The sequence below is a fragment of the Mustela putorius genome, unplaced genomic scaffold (assembly GCF_011764305.1).
Source record: "Mustela putorius furo isolate JIRA1106 unplaced genomic scaffold, ASM1176430v1.1 tig00537248_pilon_pilon_pilon, whole genome shotgun sequence".
In the NCBI taxonomy this organism is placed as follows: domain Eukaryota; kingdom Metazoa; phylum Chordata; class Mammalia; order Carnivora; family Mustelidae; genus Mustela; species Mustela putorius.
This window is the reverse complement of record NW_025422387.1, coordinates 13,049,914-13,067,568: the sequence shown is the minus strand read 5'-3', so window position 1 is coordinate 13,067,568 and position 17,655 is coordinate 13,049,914. Positions and strand designations below refer to the sequence as shown.

Below are 17,655 nucleotides of genomic sequence, written 5' to 3'. Positions count from 1 at the left end.
ATGTAGCCTGTGGTTACATCCATTAGAGTAATGGCTTGTTCAACAATCCCCATAGGAAGAGATTTAAAATTAATATGGAAATCCAGTACTAACCGCTAATTTGCAGTCTCCACTTATGAACTGTCCATCTTGACTCCCCTCACCCCCAATCATATTTGCTCCAGCTCTCCCTAAAACCCGACCCTCCAAGGTTCAGAACCTGGGCTTGGGTGTGATGTTCCTCATGTCATGCTGAGCTCGGCCTGGAGCCCCCTGACTGGGGACTGGGAGGAATCCATGAGATCATGATCGTATTATAACATATGCAATGCCCACTCTGGGGCTCTGAGAAATTGGGCAGTTACAGTTATTCAGGGTACATGGGTGATGTAACATATACCGCTACCGTTTATCAAGCACTTACCATGGGTAAGTGACAGGCACTGCTCTAAGTGCTTCCCATGTATGAACTCATTTAATCCTCACAGGAGCCCTACGAGAGGGGGGAAGTATTTATGCAATGCCCACTCTGGGGCTCCGAGAAATTGGGCAGTTTGTTCATCACGACGTGGCTTATATGTGGTGCCTTTGAATTCCCTGGTCTCATCTCTGTTCTTAGAGCATTAGAAGGGCAAAGGGAGGGAGTGAAGTACAACAGGAGATCTGATACGTGTCATCTCCTTTTGTCCTCATCAAAGAAATATTTGGAAGGAGGCATGGATTCATCCTACAGATGAGAAACTGAGGTTGGGGGAGGTAAAATGACCAGAGCAGGGTCACTCCGTGGACAAGGAAGACAAGACTGGGATGTCTTTTTTTTTTTTTTTTTTTTTTTTTGGTCTGTATTACGATGATTTCACAAAACCAGCTGAAAAACCAAGACTACCCTTTACTGGTTTATTCTGACATTCCTCACCCATATCTGCTCTCGCAAACGTGAAGTAGGTCTTGTTAGCCCTGTACCCCATACCACAGGTAAAGCAACCGAGGTCTAGAAAAATGAATTGATGTATTCATGGCCACTTAGCTAATAACTGGTAGAGCTGGGATTTGAACCCACCACTGACTCCAAAGCTGATGGATTTTCTGATTGTATTATTGTAATTGATCTTACTGATTGTAAGCCCTCCAAGCCTAGCTAGAAGACTGAGCACCTTGCCAGCCATCAGGGAAATAATTTCAGAAAACAAGGTTTTGTGCAAACCTTTATGTAACCAAGGGTTCAAGATATTTGGATACTTAAATTTGAAAACATGGTCTTGTAGTCAAATTCTTTTTTATGTGGGATCCTCTGAGGTAGCCCTAGCCCCAAGACAAAGAATTAAAAAGATATTTACCCTCAGTGGAGAGCAGCACAAGAAAAGCAAAGAAAATTTGCCCTGGAACTATGGTTAACTAGACGTGTCAAAGAGACACGAAGACATCAGTAACAGAGAAAAAAATGGGCAGGGCCTCTGGGTCACATTCAAGATGATAAAAATGCAATTAACTTGAGCCAGGTTCCTCCAGCCCACAGCAGTGACCTACCCGTTGGGTATGCGGCTTTTTTTTTTTTTTTCTTTTATCAGTTCTGGCCTAAGGACGTGGGGCCAAGTGCTTGCCTTTATGGAACAGGTCGGGGACTCACTAATATCCACGCGCTGGCTGCAGGGTGTGGGGGTGAGGGGACATGGGGGGGAGGACTAAGGTCTTCTTTGAATGATTCATGAGGTGCAGTTCAGAAGCCTTAACTTTGCCTACATCCAAGACATTGACCTGCATATAAATCCATGATCTTGAATAATTCTGGGGCTTTGAGGTAAGTCTCAAGTCAGGGGGAGGGGTCAGGGGAAGAATCAGAACTTCTAAACGAAGAAGTTCTGAGTTCCAGGTTCTGGACGTGGAAGTCCTGGGTGTTGAATGGTGAGATGCCGAAGTTACTGAGAGCCGTCCGTCAGTGGACGTCTGAGGTCAACAATAATTCTTCATACTATTTAGGTTCCCTGATTAAAAATCAGCCTCAGGGCACCTGGGTGGCTCAGTTGGTTAAGCGACTGCCTTCAGCTCAGGTCATGATCCCAGAGTCCTGGGATCAAGTCCCACATCGGGCTCCCTGCTCCTTGGAGAGTCTGCTTCTCCCTCTGACTTTCTCCCCTCTCATGTTCTCTCTCACTGTCTCTCTCTCAAATAAATAAATAAAATCTTTTAAAAAAAAAATCAGCCTCATCCATAAAGGGATTTGAGTGAGGTCTGTTCCTCCTGTTGGTCTCTTCTGTGCCAACCCTCAAATCGAATCAACAAGGTGTCATTATAGACACCAAAGCCTCCTTTTGAATCTTTTAGTTTAGAGATGACAAATAAATTACGTTCTGGGTAGCAACGCTAATCAGTAGGGCTGCTTGTCTGGGGTGCTGGGTTGCAAGGATTTTCAAAACCAAATCTGGGCTCAAATGAAGAATGCTGTGATCCACTAGCGATGTCTGCCTTGGTTGGACACAGGAGAGAGAAGTGGGGGTATGTCAGCCACAGAGCTATCATCCTGGATCTAACTTTCAATTAAATTATTAGTCTCATCTCTTCTTGTTTCAGAAAAAAAAAAAAGTTGGGTGACTTACTGTACCTACCAACTCAGACGCAAACCATATCTCAAAATGAATGTCCCTTATTGAACACTGTCAGCTCATAAAGAATTAATTCATCCCATCAACAAACCTTTACTTGGGGACCATGACAGCAGACGTGTATAGTGTAGACTATGATAGATCTTACGTCCTAGTGAGGGAGGCAGAGATGTAAACAAGTCATTGGAACACCTTGACCCAGCTCTTCCTTTGTCGCTCACATCTGATCCATTATCCAGTCCCGTGGCTCCAAATAAATCCTGAATCCATCCACTTCCCTCCAGTTCACTGCTATTTGTCTGCCAGGCCATTGTCAACTCTTACAACCCTTCAGCTGGGCCCTACGTAGTGGATGGAATGTTTTCTGAAACATCAGATCATAGGGGCGCCTGGGTGGCTCAGTGGGTTGAAGCCTCTGCCTTCAGCTCAGGTCAGGATCTCAGGGTCCTGGGATTGAGCCCCACGTCGGGTTCTCTGCTCAGCAGGGACCCTGCTTCCTCCTCTCTCTCTCTGCCTGCCTCTCTGCCTACTTGTGATCTCTGTCTGTCAAATAAATATATAAAATCTTTTAAAAATAAATAATAAATAAATAAATAAATAATCAGATCATAATCTTCTCTTGTTCAGGGCCGTTCAGTGGGTTCTCATTACATTTAGGCCAAGACTCAAATGCTCACCATGGCCTATGTATGAAGCCCGAGGCCCATCTCTCCAAGGTCATTCACTGCTTCTCTCACCCTCTCTCACTCAGCTCCAGCCCCTCTGGATTTTTCTCTGCTTCTCCAACACTTCCAGCTTGTTCCAGCCTTGGCACACATCCCCTTACTGTCATCTGGAATCCACCCGTGGTCTTCTACCTCTCTTCCTCCTGTATCTTTATGGGAATGGTTCTTTCTCTCTCTCTCATCGTACAGATGTCAGCCCAAGACCCCCTTTACAGAACGGCCTCCTCTGCTCACTCTCGCTCAAGTAGAAGCTTTCTCTCCATCGCCATGCTATGCCCAACATCTTGTTGTTGTTGTTGTTTTAAGATTTTGTATATTTATTTGATAGAGATCACAAGTAGACAGAGAGGCAGGCAGAGAGAGAGGAGGAAGCAGGCTCCCCGCTGAGCAGAGAACCCAATGCGGGACTCCATCCCAGGACCCTGAGATCATGACCTGAGCCGAAGGCAGAGGCTTAACCCACTGAACAACCTAGGCGCCCCAACACCTTGTTTTATATTCTCATAATATATAGCCAACACCCCCCCCCCAAATCCTGTTTAAGCACTTGATAACTTGTTTGCTGTCTTTGCCCCATTTTAAGGCACATCATTGCCCCTTATTCACCGAGGACAGGAATTTTGACCATTGCGTTCACTGCCATGACTCCAGTGTATGCGGTGATGTCTGGTTACATCTGGAAGTACCTGATATTCAATATTTGTTGAAGAAAATGAGCTCAGAAAACTAAGGAGGAACCAAGAAGTGCCTGACCTCATACAAAAAAAAAAAAAAGTTTATTCCTTTGCCAAAATTCCACCTTTGTTCTTTTTTTTTTTTTAAGATTTTATTTATTAATTTGACAGACAGAGATCACAAGCAGGCAGAGAGGCAGGCAGAGAGAGAGGGGGAAGCAGGCTCCCCGCTGAGCAGAAAGCCCGATGTGGGGCTTGATCCCAGGACCCCGGGATCATGACCTGAGCTGAAGGCAGAGGCTTTAACCTACTGAGCCACCCAGGCACCCCCACCTTTGTTATTTCTAACTGCCTTGCTTCAGCCGTCTGCCAAGTGCAGCTAGAAAACAGCATCTCAAGCCTCAAAAACACTTTTGTAATCTGTGCCCTGCTGGGGTCTGCTGGGGCTCATGGGGAGGGGGGTGATTTATCACCATTTACTTGCTATTGCCTGTATACCCAACTAAACTTCGCCATGGGCAACTCATGGCTTCAGGTCAACGTGTTAGTTGCAGAGTTGTTTATTTTACTTAAAACTCTCACAATAAAAAGCGCCAGCAGCTTTGGAAGAAGATATGCCATTGGCTGCACGAGTCACCCAAGAACGGGGCATGTGCAGGCCGGTGCTCCAGGTTGTCGACTTCCACTAGGATGCAGCACGTAAGCGCTTAGCGTGTTGCCTCGTGCCACAGACGTCTGGCGGAGCGGGTGAGCAGGAAAGCAGTTAAACTTTTATTCTTTTTAGCGTCATGTTAAACTGGCCATGAAACTGGGGATGGTGCAGCTGAATTATAAGAGGGCTGAAGTATTAAATAAAATCTAAGAGGTAGTCAAGGTGTTTGGTTCATGGTGAGCTGACGTCTAATAGGAGGCGAAGCTGGTCTGAAACACAGTAAGTGGAAAAGACAACATCTCCTTTGCTAATAATTCGCCTCATTTAGTCCTGGGAGATGGGCATGCTGGGTTTGTGTCTCTCGGAGAGATGATTTCCCCAGCAAAGCAGGGTGTTTCCCACTGAAGGGGGCATGCTGTTGCCTTAAATGTCAGTGGGATCCGGGAGTGTGGCCAGATGGAATGTTTTATTGTCGTTTCTCGTTTTCTTGCTCGTGGCTTTTCTGCCTGGCCTCTTCCCCATTCTCTTTCATGTCCTGCAGGTGGACAGGCTAAGCCTGTCCAATGAGGATGTTCAATCCTAGCGAGTCTCAGAGCCGTGGTAAATGTGTCTGGCTGGAGTGACAGGCTCAGCTTGCCAGTTCAAGTGTGGCAGGAAAGCCACTGTCTTCATCACCTTTTGACGAAACCCCTATATGCTGCTGGATTAATAGAAAATTCAACCCGGGTCATTTTCGGGGGACATGTCCCCAGGGATGTGCGGGAGAATGCTTAAGGATGCTCTCTCTGGGTGAGGGGGGACAAATAAACCCTGATTTGTGGCGTTTGTGGATTTCTGTGCCATCAGTATTTCCCCGGGGGCTGATTCTGAGCCTCCAATGTGATGTCCGTAAACACGGAGCTGGGAAGTCATTTACAGGATTTCTTGTTATGCGGCGCGCCCACCGGTGCCGTAGCCAGAAATAACGTCAGGAGTACACGTAGCAGTGAAATGTACAGAACCATCAGGAAGTGATGGGTTTGGGGGTCTTCGTGACCTTTGTTTTAATATGATGTATTTAATTGTAAGTTTATATAATTTTTAACCATAGCTGTGTTTAATAACGGGTTTGCAAATTTCCTGAACACTTAGCGCCCTGTTTGGGTTACAAGCTGGCTCGACACGGCTTGTGGTCCTTCTTGGTCTGGATCAAGTCTCAGTAGCTGGAACTTACATAGATCAAGCCATCTGGTGGTACCTTTAGTGATCAACTGTCTGTCTACAGGATACAGATGATTGTAGAAACTGTCATTTCTCAGACTCTAGAGATACTGGTAGGCACTTGCAGCTGGTGGTTTGGGTTAGAATCATCTACATTAAGGCTGATCATAATTAGCTGGTAAGAACCAACCCGGTCATAATGGTTGTATGGCCAGGGTCTGATGTGATTCATTGACACCCATGACGTACGGTGGTTCTGTATTTCGAACCTTGCTTCTGATCCAAATTCTGTGCTGCATTGCCTGATTCCTTCTGGAGCCTGAATATCCTCCAGTCGTGACCGTGGGTCAGAGTCCAGATCCCTGCTGAGGCGCTTATCCTCTGTATGTGATTCTCTTTCTTTGCTGCCTGTCACAGATGCTCTCCCCATTCAGGAGACTCTTGACTTCCTGACGTTACCTCTCACCATTCCCTTGGGGCCCCAAGTTTCCCAAGGCATCAGTCTCAAAAGCCCTCTAGCCTGGGTTCAAACACCGTAGAGCCAATATGTCCACCACTAACAGACGAGTCCTTGTGGATCTCAGCCCTCAATTCTGAGGCCCAAGTTCATTCATATGCTGTCCTTGAGCTCAACTCCCTGTGAGGTCTGAGACTGGGGTCCATCAGCTCTTGAGCTGGTGACATTCTCTGCAGGATTATCTCAATATTGACTGTTCAGTGAGTCTGCTTGGGCTGTCATCATAGAATGTCACGGACTGAGGGACGTTAAAAACAGACATTTATTTTTTCTGTTTTGGAGCCTGGAAACTCAAGATCAAGGTGTCGGTAGGATTGGTTTCTCCTGAGGGCTTCTTCCTTGGGTTGTGGACACTACTTTCCTGATATTCCTTCCTCTTCTAATAAGGACACCAGTCCTGACGAATGAGGAGCCCATCTCTGTGACCCCACTTAACCTAATTACCTCTTTAGTGATCTTGTCTCCAAATACAGTCATTGGGGGTTAGGGCTGCAACATATGAATTGGGGTGGGGGGGCAACACAATTCATTCTGAAACAACCACGGAGTGCTTGGAATTTGTGGGGTTCAAACGGACATGGCCCTACACATAAATTCATCACTTCTCTCTTTGCATCATTTTGTCACTTTTCTTCTTGTATGAAAAATGGAATATAGTAGTTCATTAATATTTTTTATATCGACAGCATGAGAAATGAGAACGCTTTGGCTATCTTGGGGCAAATAGAATACGGTATTAGAAGGACTATCGCCTGTTTCTTTTTGCTTTTTTAAAAACAGTGTGGCTGCTCAAAAATTTGAAATCCCATGCACAACTCGCATTACTTTTCTGCTGTGCAGAGAGTGGTGATACCTGCCTTTGTCCCTTCGTGCCGTTCCTCCTGCCCACCGTCCATGCCCACACTGCCAGCCTCCTGCCGGGCTCAGCCATCCAGTCCCGTCGGCTGTGCTGCACGCTGGGGAAAGTGTGGAGACGCAGGCGGGCAGTGGAGACCGACGTTTTCAGAGGAGGGAGATGAAACAAGGAAATGTGTCACCCTGACTGTCTGTGGTCTGGCTCAGAATGGGAGACAAGTAAGAGAGACGGGCCGTCCACTATGCCTGTATGACCCCCTCTTCACACATCCTTGTGAGAGTCTCTGTCCCTTACTCTGTCTCCAAGTGCTTTGCCAACAGTCCCATGTATGTCCCCACCTTGGAACATTCTAGGTCCCAGAACAGAGTTAAGGGGCGAGAGAGAGAAAGAGCTCAGCTCACCACCCAGAGATGATGAAGATATGGTCCTGGACCTCGGCTGGTCCACACTGTCAGTACAGGAAGGGGCTGGGCAGTGCCGTGGCGGAGGGCAGGCGATGGAAAGGGACAGCTCTGTGTTTAAGGCTACGCAAGGGGGCGCTTTATATACATTATTTCATCCGGACCTTCTGGCGATCACATATTCTATTAATTTTACAGGCGAGAACACAGACACTCGGGAAGGTTGTCTGACTCTGGGCTACCATGCTGTGGCCTAAAGTAGAAAGGAGAGATTTTTCTGGAGCACTGGGAGCTCTCCCGAGTTGGATTCAGGTCCAGGAAGGAAAGCAGAAGGAAATTCTAGGCAGGGACTGACATGAGCAGGGGTGCAGCCATCAGCCCAGTGTAGGCACTCCCCAAAAATTCCAGACAAGGGCTACTCTCCTGCAAGTCTTCTTCTGAACATTTAGGCTTGGGGCTCGGCAAAAACTTGGAAGGACCCCCCCACCTGCTTATCCATCTGTTATTCCCTGATGGCCTCACTCACCGGCTTCGTGCAAGGTCTTTTTTGAGGTTTATTATTTCCTTGTCCATATACTTGATGCTCCTCATTGGCTTGTCTGGCACCTGATGGGAAGGCAAGTGAAAGATAAAAGTGTTAGTATAACCCTTACAAACAGAGCCGGGCTTCGGGAAGCCCGTGCGTTCATCTGAGATCTCTGACCAGGTTGAAGGGGTGCTGGGTGGCACAGTGACCTTCTCTACACCAAGAGGGACCACGTACACAGTGGAACTAGCAAGGGCTTTGGAGACAGACCCGAGCTCTGGCCCTGGTTCTGTCTTGTGGCTGGCTGTGTGATCTCAGACAAATTACTCGACCTCTCTGGGCCTCAGTTTCTTCCACAGAATGGAGGAGTAATTTTTACGTTGTTGTGACAAGTAAATTCATTGCCACATTCCTGACTCATAGCAAGCATCTGATACATGGAGGCTCTCATTAGCATCATACTCAAAATAAAGCGAAGAACTAAATGTTAGTAGTCGTTGTTGGTCACAACACATGCGCTCCTTGATACCCATCACCCGGTTACCACATCCCCCCAGCCCCCTCCCTTCTGTAACTCTCAGTTTGTTTCCCGGAGTCCAGAGTCTTTCATGGTTTGTCTCCCCGCTCTGATTTCTGCCCACCCAATTTTCCCTCCTTTCCCCTGTGGTCCTCTGCTCTACTCCTTATATGCTGTGATGAGCACTGGGTGTTATATGCAACTAATGAATCGTTGAACATTACATCAGAAACTTACGATGTACTCACTGTATGCTGGCTAAATGAACATAGTAAAAAAATAAAAACGTTTAACAATCATGTAAAAAAAATAATCGTTGTTGGTGGCATAGGCAGCCGATTTGGAAAGCGGAATCTTGTCAATGTAGATATGCCCAGGCACTTTTTTCCCCTCGCCATCCCCAAGCAGGGCTTAAGGAGTAAATTATCCAGGTGGTGGTTCGTGGTTTTTCCCTCCCTCTCCACTATTCATTTGCCTTGCCTTGCCTCGCCATGAGGGAGACCTCACAAGACTTAAATTCATTACTCAGAGGTTGATACCAGGTCAATGTAAAGAAGAGAGTTAAATTAACTGTATTCTAATATAAAAGCCACTTTTCTCAGCCCCGGCTCTGCGAAACAATAATAAGACCATTATCTGGATTACCCTGTCTTGAAATGAATTCCAGCAGTACTAATTTTTTTTTAATCAAAGGAAATCTCAAGAAATTATGGGGAAATGGGCTCTTTCAGAGGAAGCTGGTGGGAGAATGCATTGCAGTGACTTTTGTGAAGGGCGATTCGTCCGTGCATACTAAATGCTGCGATGGCGTGCTTGCCTCCGGATCTAACGATCCTTCTGCTGCCGGGCATCCTATGGGAATATCCCTGCGTGGACACGGAGATCCATCAACAGAATTGTTCACCGGGAGGCTGCTTGTGAGAGCAAACTCTTGGAAGCCACCCATATGTCTTCCCAACAGAAGACAGGCTAAATAATTATGGTGCATGTAAACAGTGGAATAGTATGCAGCAATTAAGTGGGGTGACAATACAGTGATGGGAATGTATTTACTGTCATACGGAGATGTCTGCGTTCTTCAAGCGGGAAGTCATGTTGCAATGTATCACAAAATTCTGCTTTTTTTTTTTTTTAAATGATCTGTGTGCATGTGCACATCTCCAAAGATGCGGAAAGCCATTACCCCCACACACACACCAATGAAGGGAGTCTCTCTGAGGGGGATTATGGCGAATCTTATTTTACTTTTCCTAAGCTTATGTGAAATTCCTAGTGCTCTGCAACGAGCATTGCTTGGCTATGTGATAAACAAAGAGAAAAGATTACAAAAAACCTTTCAGTGACCAAGTGAAGTTTGGCAAAGGCCGACTGGTAGGGCTGTGTGGAGAGTGTTTTCCCAACAGCAGAGTGAGGACCGGCGGTGTGCTCACCCGACGGAAATCACAGTGTGGCACCTGACGCCTCTGGGGAGGCTCTCATCACCCAGCAGCTCTCATCACCCGCTTTCTCTGGAAATGAAACTGGGCGGTGATGTCTGCTGCTCTGGGGATTTTACATGGAACGTGGAAGGGGAGGCGCGCAGCTGCGTGGGAGGCGGCTGGCGTGTGTGGCAGTGTGGCGCGGTGGAGAGTGGGCATCTGGAGCTGGGGCGAAGGGACTGTTTCTGGCCTGCCTGATCCCCAGCTGCTTTTCTCCTGGGTCACCCAGCACACGTCCTGTGCCAGGCGGATAGATGAAGAATGGAGAGTCTCGGGGCACCTGGGTGACTCAGTAGGTTAAGGATCTGACTCCTGATTTTGGTTCAGATCATGATCTAGGGTGTGAGATCGAGCCCCTGTCAGGCTCTGCACTCAGTACAGAATCTGCTTGAGATTCTCTCTCTCCCTCTCTTTCTCTCTGCTCCTCTGCCCGTTCACTTGTGCATGTTCTCTCTCTCCAAATATATAAATAAATAAAATCTTAAAAAAAAAGGGGGGGGGATGGAGAGTCTCTGGCAATCCCCCAAAATACTAGTCATGCCTCTCTTCTCTTCCACTCTAAGGTACCAAAAAAGCATCCAGGATAGCCTCAAATAAGCTCAACTAGATACGAAACAGTGGGATCATGTATCAACTTTATCTCCGTGGGTATTCTTAACCATGAATTACAGGTGATATATCTTAATACTCCCGGGTGTTTCAACCCCTTGGCTGAAAATTAACGACACACCTGTCAGTTTGGACCTTGAGGGATGGGTGAAGTGGGGGCGGCGACAGACCCCCAAGGAAGCAGGTAAGGATCTCCAGGAGTACTTTCTAGAACTTCTACATGATGGACATTTGCTTTCCTCACACCCCAAGATCTCTTCAGCCTCCGCCTTGATACTAGTTCCCTCCTTAGACCATTTGCTCCTCTCCCCTGGGGGCACTTGTACCATGGTGGATAGTCATGGGACCAACGGCTGGGTTGTTCGGAGTGACTGCAGTCAAACAGTGCAGCCCATCTCCCATCACAGTGACTGGTTTAGGAATGGTCTTTATGATGTTGTTTGGGCAAATGAGATGCAAGCAAGCATTTGCCAGGGGTTTCTAGAAAGCATGATTCCTAGATCTTTTGAGGAACCACAGGCAGAGAAGTCTTCTTTCCTCATTGACTATAATTGGAGAAGCAGATATCCCTGGGAGTTGCTGGCAGCCATTTTGTGCCCATGAGGGTTGCCAGCCTCCAGCTGAAGATGTGGGGGAAGGCAGAGAAGAGAGTCAAAGAAAAACTTGTCCCGTGGTGCCTTGTTGAACTAATCAAGCATCTCTAGACTTTTCATGAACTTCTCTCTTATTATTTAAGCCAGCTTGAATTGGATTTTCTGTTACCTACAACCATAAGATTTCTATCTGAAATATGTCCTTCCTTGGGTGTGCCAAGGCAGTCAATAGATCAAGAATTATTTTAACTTGTCCTCTGTTCCCTTCCCTTTCCTTCCTCTCTTGGGTGACCAATATCAAGTGACATCCATCTTGGTGCATTTTGCAGTGAAAACAATGAGATTGGTCATGTTGAAATCAAACATTTGAAGTCAAGGTTACCTTTTCCTGATCCTTCTCTTTTTCTGAGCACCTCATTAACTATTCCTTGCAGGACCAAAGTAACTTTCTTAAAGCATATTGTGAATTAAAAATACTTACAAAGATAAAACCAAACACACTCAAATTTCCCTGCCAGATAATTTGAAAATACGCAGTTGAGATGCTGCTTGAAGTCACAGTTACGTACACATCACTCTCTTAAATGTCTCAAGTTTCACCCCCCCACACCCGGGAAGCAAATATGATACTGTCCAAATATGACCCCAAATCTTGCCTCTATTGAGAGTTGCCTCTAAAAGAGAATTTGTATGGACTGGTGTTGGTGCTGAACAACTCATAGCAGCAAAGTCAAGTTGTCCCCTTGATCTGACATAAAACTTGAGCAGGACAAGATCCGTGCCTCAATCCCTGCGATTATGTCAGCATTTCAGTGGAGTCTCAGGAAACCATTTTCACTGGGACCATTTGTTTAAGCACAATTATAATAAGCCAGTTGTAATAATTGCTATGGAATGAGGGAGTCCTGGTTGTCAGGACATTTACCAATACTACCTGATATTAACACAATTAAAAGTACACAACACATCCAAAAATCACTATCTTTACAGCTTTCCAGAGGACAATTTAGCCTTGTGTGTATGTGACCTTCAAAGCGTATATGCTCATATCCCCAGCAATTCTACTTTTATCCCAGGAAAGTTTGCAGAAAGGATTAAAAGATTTACCCATGAGGATGCCTATCACAGCAGTATGAATAACAGTGGAAAACATCTAAATGTCCAGCAATGAGCATTGAGGGGATAAATCACTGTCTATCCAGATGATGGCAAATGATGCGTTTGAATTTGGTGCTGCTGTTTAACTTGCTATTGACGTATATTTGTTGCTATGGAAAGGAATATAATTTCAAGTGAAGATGAATGTTACTAAAATATAAAGAACTTAGATCGTAGAGAGTTTTGAGATTCATATTCATAGAAATCTATAGATATTTCTAAAAGCGTATGTGCACGAATACAAATTATGTTTTGAATTAATGATATATGGCAAGGTGCATATGCAATGGCATAATAAGCTGGAAGTAAATATAACAGATTGCTAATGGGGATATTATCTCAGGGTGTTTGAATTATGGGTAAGCAGTAATTTTTAATTTGGGTCATCTTTTTCACTTTCGTAGAAATAATTTACCTGGGATGCCTGGGTGGCTCAGTAGGGTAAGCCTCTGCCTTTGGCTCAGGTCATGATCTCAGGGTCCTGGGATCGAGCCCCACATTGGGCTCTCTACTTAGCGGGGAGCCTGCTTCCCCCTCTCTCTCTCTGTCTGCCTCTCTATCTACTTGTGATCTCTCTCTCTCTCTGTCAAATAAATGATAAAATCTTTTTTAAAAATTGACCTGTATTAATTATCTAAGAAAATAACAGCGTTTTGGGGTCTGTAGAGCAATTCTGATTGATTCTATCAGTATAAGCTAAGTGGAAGTTTTCAGTGCTGTTTTATTTATTTTTTAAGATTTTTATGTATTTGAGAAAGAGAGAGAGAGAGAGGGCACACACAAGTGGAGGGAGGGCCAGAGGGAGAGGGAAAAGCACGCTCCCCACTGAGCAGAAGCCTGGGATCCCAGGAGCCTGGGATCATGACCTGAGCTGTAGGCAGGCACTCTACGGACTGAGCCAAACGGGAGCCCCTCAGTGCTGTTTTCAATTGAGTCATCTGAGAGTCTGGGGTGATGTAAGCTAATTGTTTATTTTAGCACACTGTATCAGGCAGGGTCTAGGCAGGAAACAGAGCTCGTGGCAGAGCTCGTTCAATACAGGAATTTAATATAGGGCAGCAGTTACTAAGGTGTTGGAAGAGCTGAAAAGCTAAATAGGGGATGGCATGACACACTTGAGATTGGCCGAAGAAAGAAGCTTCTTCCACCTCCAGGGATGGAGGGGCTGAGGGGAGAGATAACTTTCAAGAGTCCCGGCGGAAGGTGGGCTCATGGAGGAGATGTAGTTTCAGTTGGGGCTGCTGCCAGAAGCTGACTAAAGGGAAGGGGAGAAATACTCTGGCTTCTTCCTTCCTCTGACTTGCCCATTTCCTCTTCACACCTCCTATTGGCTAAATCTACCTGGAAGCTCCCTGGGGAGGGCACCTGGGAAATGTAGTTTGCAAGGATTAGCCCCCTATAGGGAGCAGGACATGAAAACGGAAATGAGGGCCAAAATCAAATGGCTGTGGTTGTAGTTTATGCTCTGGGTGCTGACCAGTGATTTTTGGACTATAAAGCTGGTTCTCCTATTAATAAGGATGCCTTTGCAGATGGTAATGTTGGATATTCCTTATTTTTGGACCCTAAGTTTGAGGTTCTTAGAATCTTCCATGGCTTAAGTACATATCCAGATTTGGGAATCATTCTCTCTCTCTCAAAATCATTATCAAAACCCAGGTTTCTAAAGTACCCAGAACCCACCTACTTCTTCCAGTTTCTTTCCCTGGGAAGAACTGTGCATGTCATAACTCTTATTTGGATTTCTTGTTTTTTTTTTAACAGCACGGTACTGTAAAAATATGTTCTCTTTGAATGATTTTCTTAATAACAATTTCTTTTCTCTAGTTCAATTCATTGTAAGAATACAATATACAAATACATCTAAATGCAAAATATGTGTTCATCAACTGTTTACCTTGTCATTAAGGCTTCTCTTCAGTAGTGGGTTATTAGTAGTTAAGTTGGGGGGGGGGGTAAAAATTATGTGCAGATTTTTGACTGTGTGTGTGGGAGGGATTCGGTGCTCCTAATTCCCATGTTGTTCAAGGGTCAACTGAATCATATATTCCAGAATCTTCATAGACCGCTTCCTCTTGCTCCAAAATTCATATGTCCTATGTCCCACAGGATAAACAAGCGGATGCTAACTATTGCCTCCCTGCTGACACGGAGTCATGTGTCTCCCAACCCAGGTAATCTACTCTCAGATCACCCACACTCGCAATACAATTCTCCATTTAAGATTGTATTCTGGTTATGAAACTCACTAATGAACATTGCAAAAAAAATCAACGAAAGATAGAAAAACTAGGAGAAAATAAAAGCCAAGTATCATCCCATCACCATCACTTTGGATGTCCTTTACCTTGCTTGCTGTGACGACTTCCAGCCGGGATTCACAAAAACCATCCCGGGACAGTGGACTTCAGTTTTCTGCCCTTGCCTCCCTGGGGACTGCCACCGGCCTTAAGAGCCTTCAGTTATTCCATTGACTTGCAGAGCAGAGAAGCTGCCTCCACGGGGTGCTTGGGTGGCTCAGTGGGTTAAGCCTTTGCCTTTGGCTCAGGTCATGATCTCAGGGTCCTGGGATTGAGACCCGCATCTGGCTCTCTGCTCGGCAGGGAGCCTGCCGCCCCATCCCTGCCTGCCTCTCTGCCTACTTGTGATCTCTGTCAAATAAATAAATTTAAAAAAAATGAAGAAGAAGAAGATGCCTCCAATTTTTGTTCCTTGGAAAACAAAGTCAAATCTCTGCCCTGTCCACATTTCCCTTTTCTGATTGATCTGTAAATGCGTCTTTGACAGCAGGTCTGTGAGAAATACCGCATGTCACCCTGTAATGTGTCAGGTTAAAAGCTGATAAATGTGGAGGGCAAGAGTACAGCTCAAGTGACGCCTTAGATGGGGATGGTTTTTTGGGCAGGTGTCCTCACATTTAATATTCATGTGCTGGGACTGTTTAAACCAGTAACATTTGGAAATGATTTGGTTTAACCTGACAGCTGAGAAGTGAGAGGTTGTGGGAATGAATGGAAAGAGCTTTATTGTCTGAAAGACCCAGGTTTGAGTGCTGGCTCTGTCCCGTGGGGGTTGAGTGACTCAGACAAGTTGCATACCCTCTCCGTGTCTGTTTTCCCGTCTGTGAAATGGGGTGAACGCTGTCTACCAATAACATTACTATTCATCGGTGTGCCACACACCATTCTAAGTGTGTTCTTCTTTGAAATACATGATTCCATTTAGACCTTGCCGTATTATTGTTTCCATTTTATAGAGAAGCAAACTGAGGCTTTGAAAGGTGAACATGACCTTCTGTCCATGGTGAAGTCTGGATCTGAGCTCAAGTTCAAGTGACATCAGAGCATGTATACTTGACCATGACTTCACTCTGATTCCCCTTTTACACCATGGGGGCTAAATAGAGGATTGCATGTGCTAGCTATTAATTTAGAGATACTACCTCTAAAGCCTGGCCACTGAATTTTATTGGATCTTGTCACAAACATTGTCATATGGCGAAAAATCAGAATGATTTGTTGGAGGTCATGGCTGGAAAGCCAATCTTTTAAATATCTGTTGTTCTCTGCCTCTTTCTGAAAGAATGTTCCAAACCCGTCTTTGTTATTTCTTAAAATATGATCTACATCCTAGAATCAGATTAAGATGGAAATGAATTCCTGCTAAATGTACTTGGGCTGATACAGATATCAGGAGAACAGCTGGGATGCTCCGTCAAGTGGCGAGGGGGAAGGGAGGCCATGTGAAAAGCTGAGAGCATTGAGGAGCAAGCAAGATGATTAGCAAATCTCAGGCTCATTATGGGGAAGCTGTAAAGAACAAAATGGGCAGAGAGTGGGTCGGATCTATGGCAAGAGCATACGCGTGAGCCCAGACATCTTTGCACGCTGATATTTAAGCTTTGGGTGGTTTTATGATGGTGATCATTCCTTCCTTTGGGGAGAATGAGGGTTGTTTTGTACTTGTTGTTTGTCATCATAAATATAGGGATATCTACCTATTGGGATAACCCGGAATGAGGGACTTCATCCCCGTGTAGACACTTCTAACTGAAATATGAAGTATGCTATTGAATTCCTTAAAGAATTTCTTCCCTGAAGGCAGGGTGCATCCTTTAGAGTGTTGTTTTGTTTTGTTTTTTAAGATTTTATATATTTATTTGACAGAGAGAGAGATCACAAGTAGGCAGAGAGGCAGGCAGAGAGCAGGGGTGGGGGGGGGGAAGCAGGCTCCCTGCTGAGCAGAGAGCCCAACTCAAGGCTCATCCCAGGACCCTGGGATCATGACCTGAGCTGAACCCACGGAGCCACCCAGGTGCCCCCATCCTTTAGAGTGATTGGGTTACTCTTATTTTTCTCATCTTCCTACGGACCCTGGAGAAATGAGGTTGGGGACCTGGTGAATAGTGGGTTAGTGGAAAAGGGGACGCTCATCCAGGGAGAGGAGTGCGTCCTGCTGGGAACTGAAGGACAAAACAAGCAGCAGGAATCTCTGGGGGGTGGAAAAGAGAGCGATGACAATGGTCCCTGGGAAGAGAGCGTCTGATCTCCAGATTCTGACACAGTGTCTGACCCCGAGTTCAATCCATCATTGCTGAACGATGAGATGAATGCATCACGGTCTCAAGGTTCAACCCTATAGGTTAATTGTTATTACAGAGGGAACAAGGTATCTGCATAAAGACAAGCCCTGGCGGATACCACCTGAGCCAGCGTGAGTCCCCTCTGCGTCACCAGTGATGGGACACACCGATGTCACGTGCCCTTGGAGCAGTGCACTGGGGAGGACACAGCGTCACCTACGTGGTATTTCTGCCCCAGTCCAAGTGTGGTCAGGAAGGAAGGATGAGAAAAATAAAAGGTGAGGGTCATTCTACAAAATAAATGAACCTGGAATCTTGGAAAATGTCAACGCCTGTGTCAGTCGGCGCCTCTGGGGAACAGGCACGGGGATGGGAGTACGGGAGGTTTATTGGGATGAGCCTGTGAGACAGAACAGCACTGGGAAGAGACGGCCTCAGACCACGACGGGATCTGCCAGAGCCTCAGCCAATGCGACAGGGAGTTCTAGAACAAAGCCTGCACATGAAGGAAGGGCAAGCAAGCGTAGGGCAGAAATGACCAGGGCTCATCAGTTGGGGGTGGGGCATGTTGATCCTGGCCTCTGAAGG

The 17,655-nt window shown here is 45.9% G+C and overlaps 1 protein-coding gene across 2 annotated transcripts in view; it reads right to left on the bottom strand.

The window, feature by feature from the left end:
- Nucleotides 1–17,655, bottom strand: part of CCDC60 (coiled-coil domain containing 60) — a 158,168-nt gene that overhangs the window by 80,943 nt on the left and 59,570 nt on the right. For both annotated transcript variants that reach the window (XM_045073648.1, XM_045073647.1), the window contains exon 2: nt 8,131–8,210. In XM_045073648.1, the coding sequence (XP_044929583.1) occupies nt 8,131–8,210 (80 nt within the window). The remainder of the gene's footprint in view (nt 1–8,130; nt 8,211–17,655) is intronic.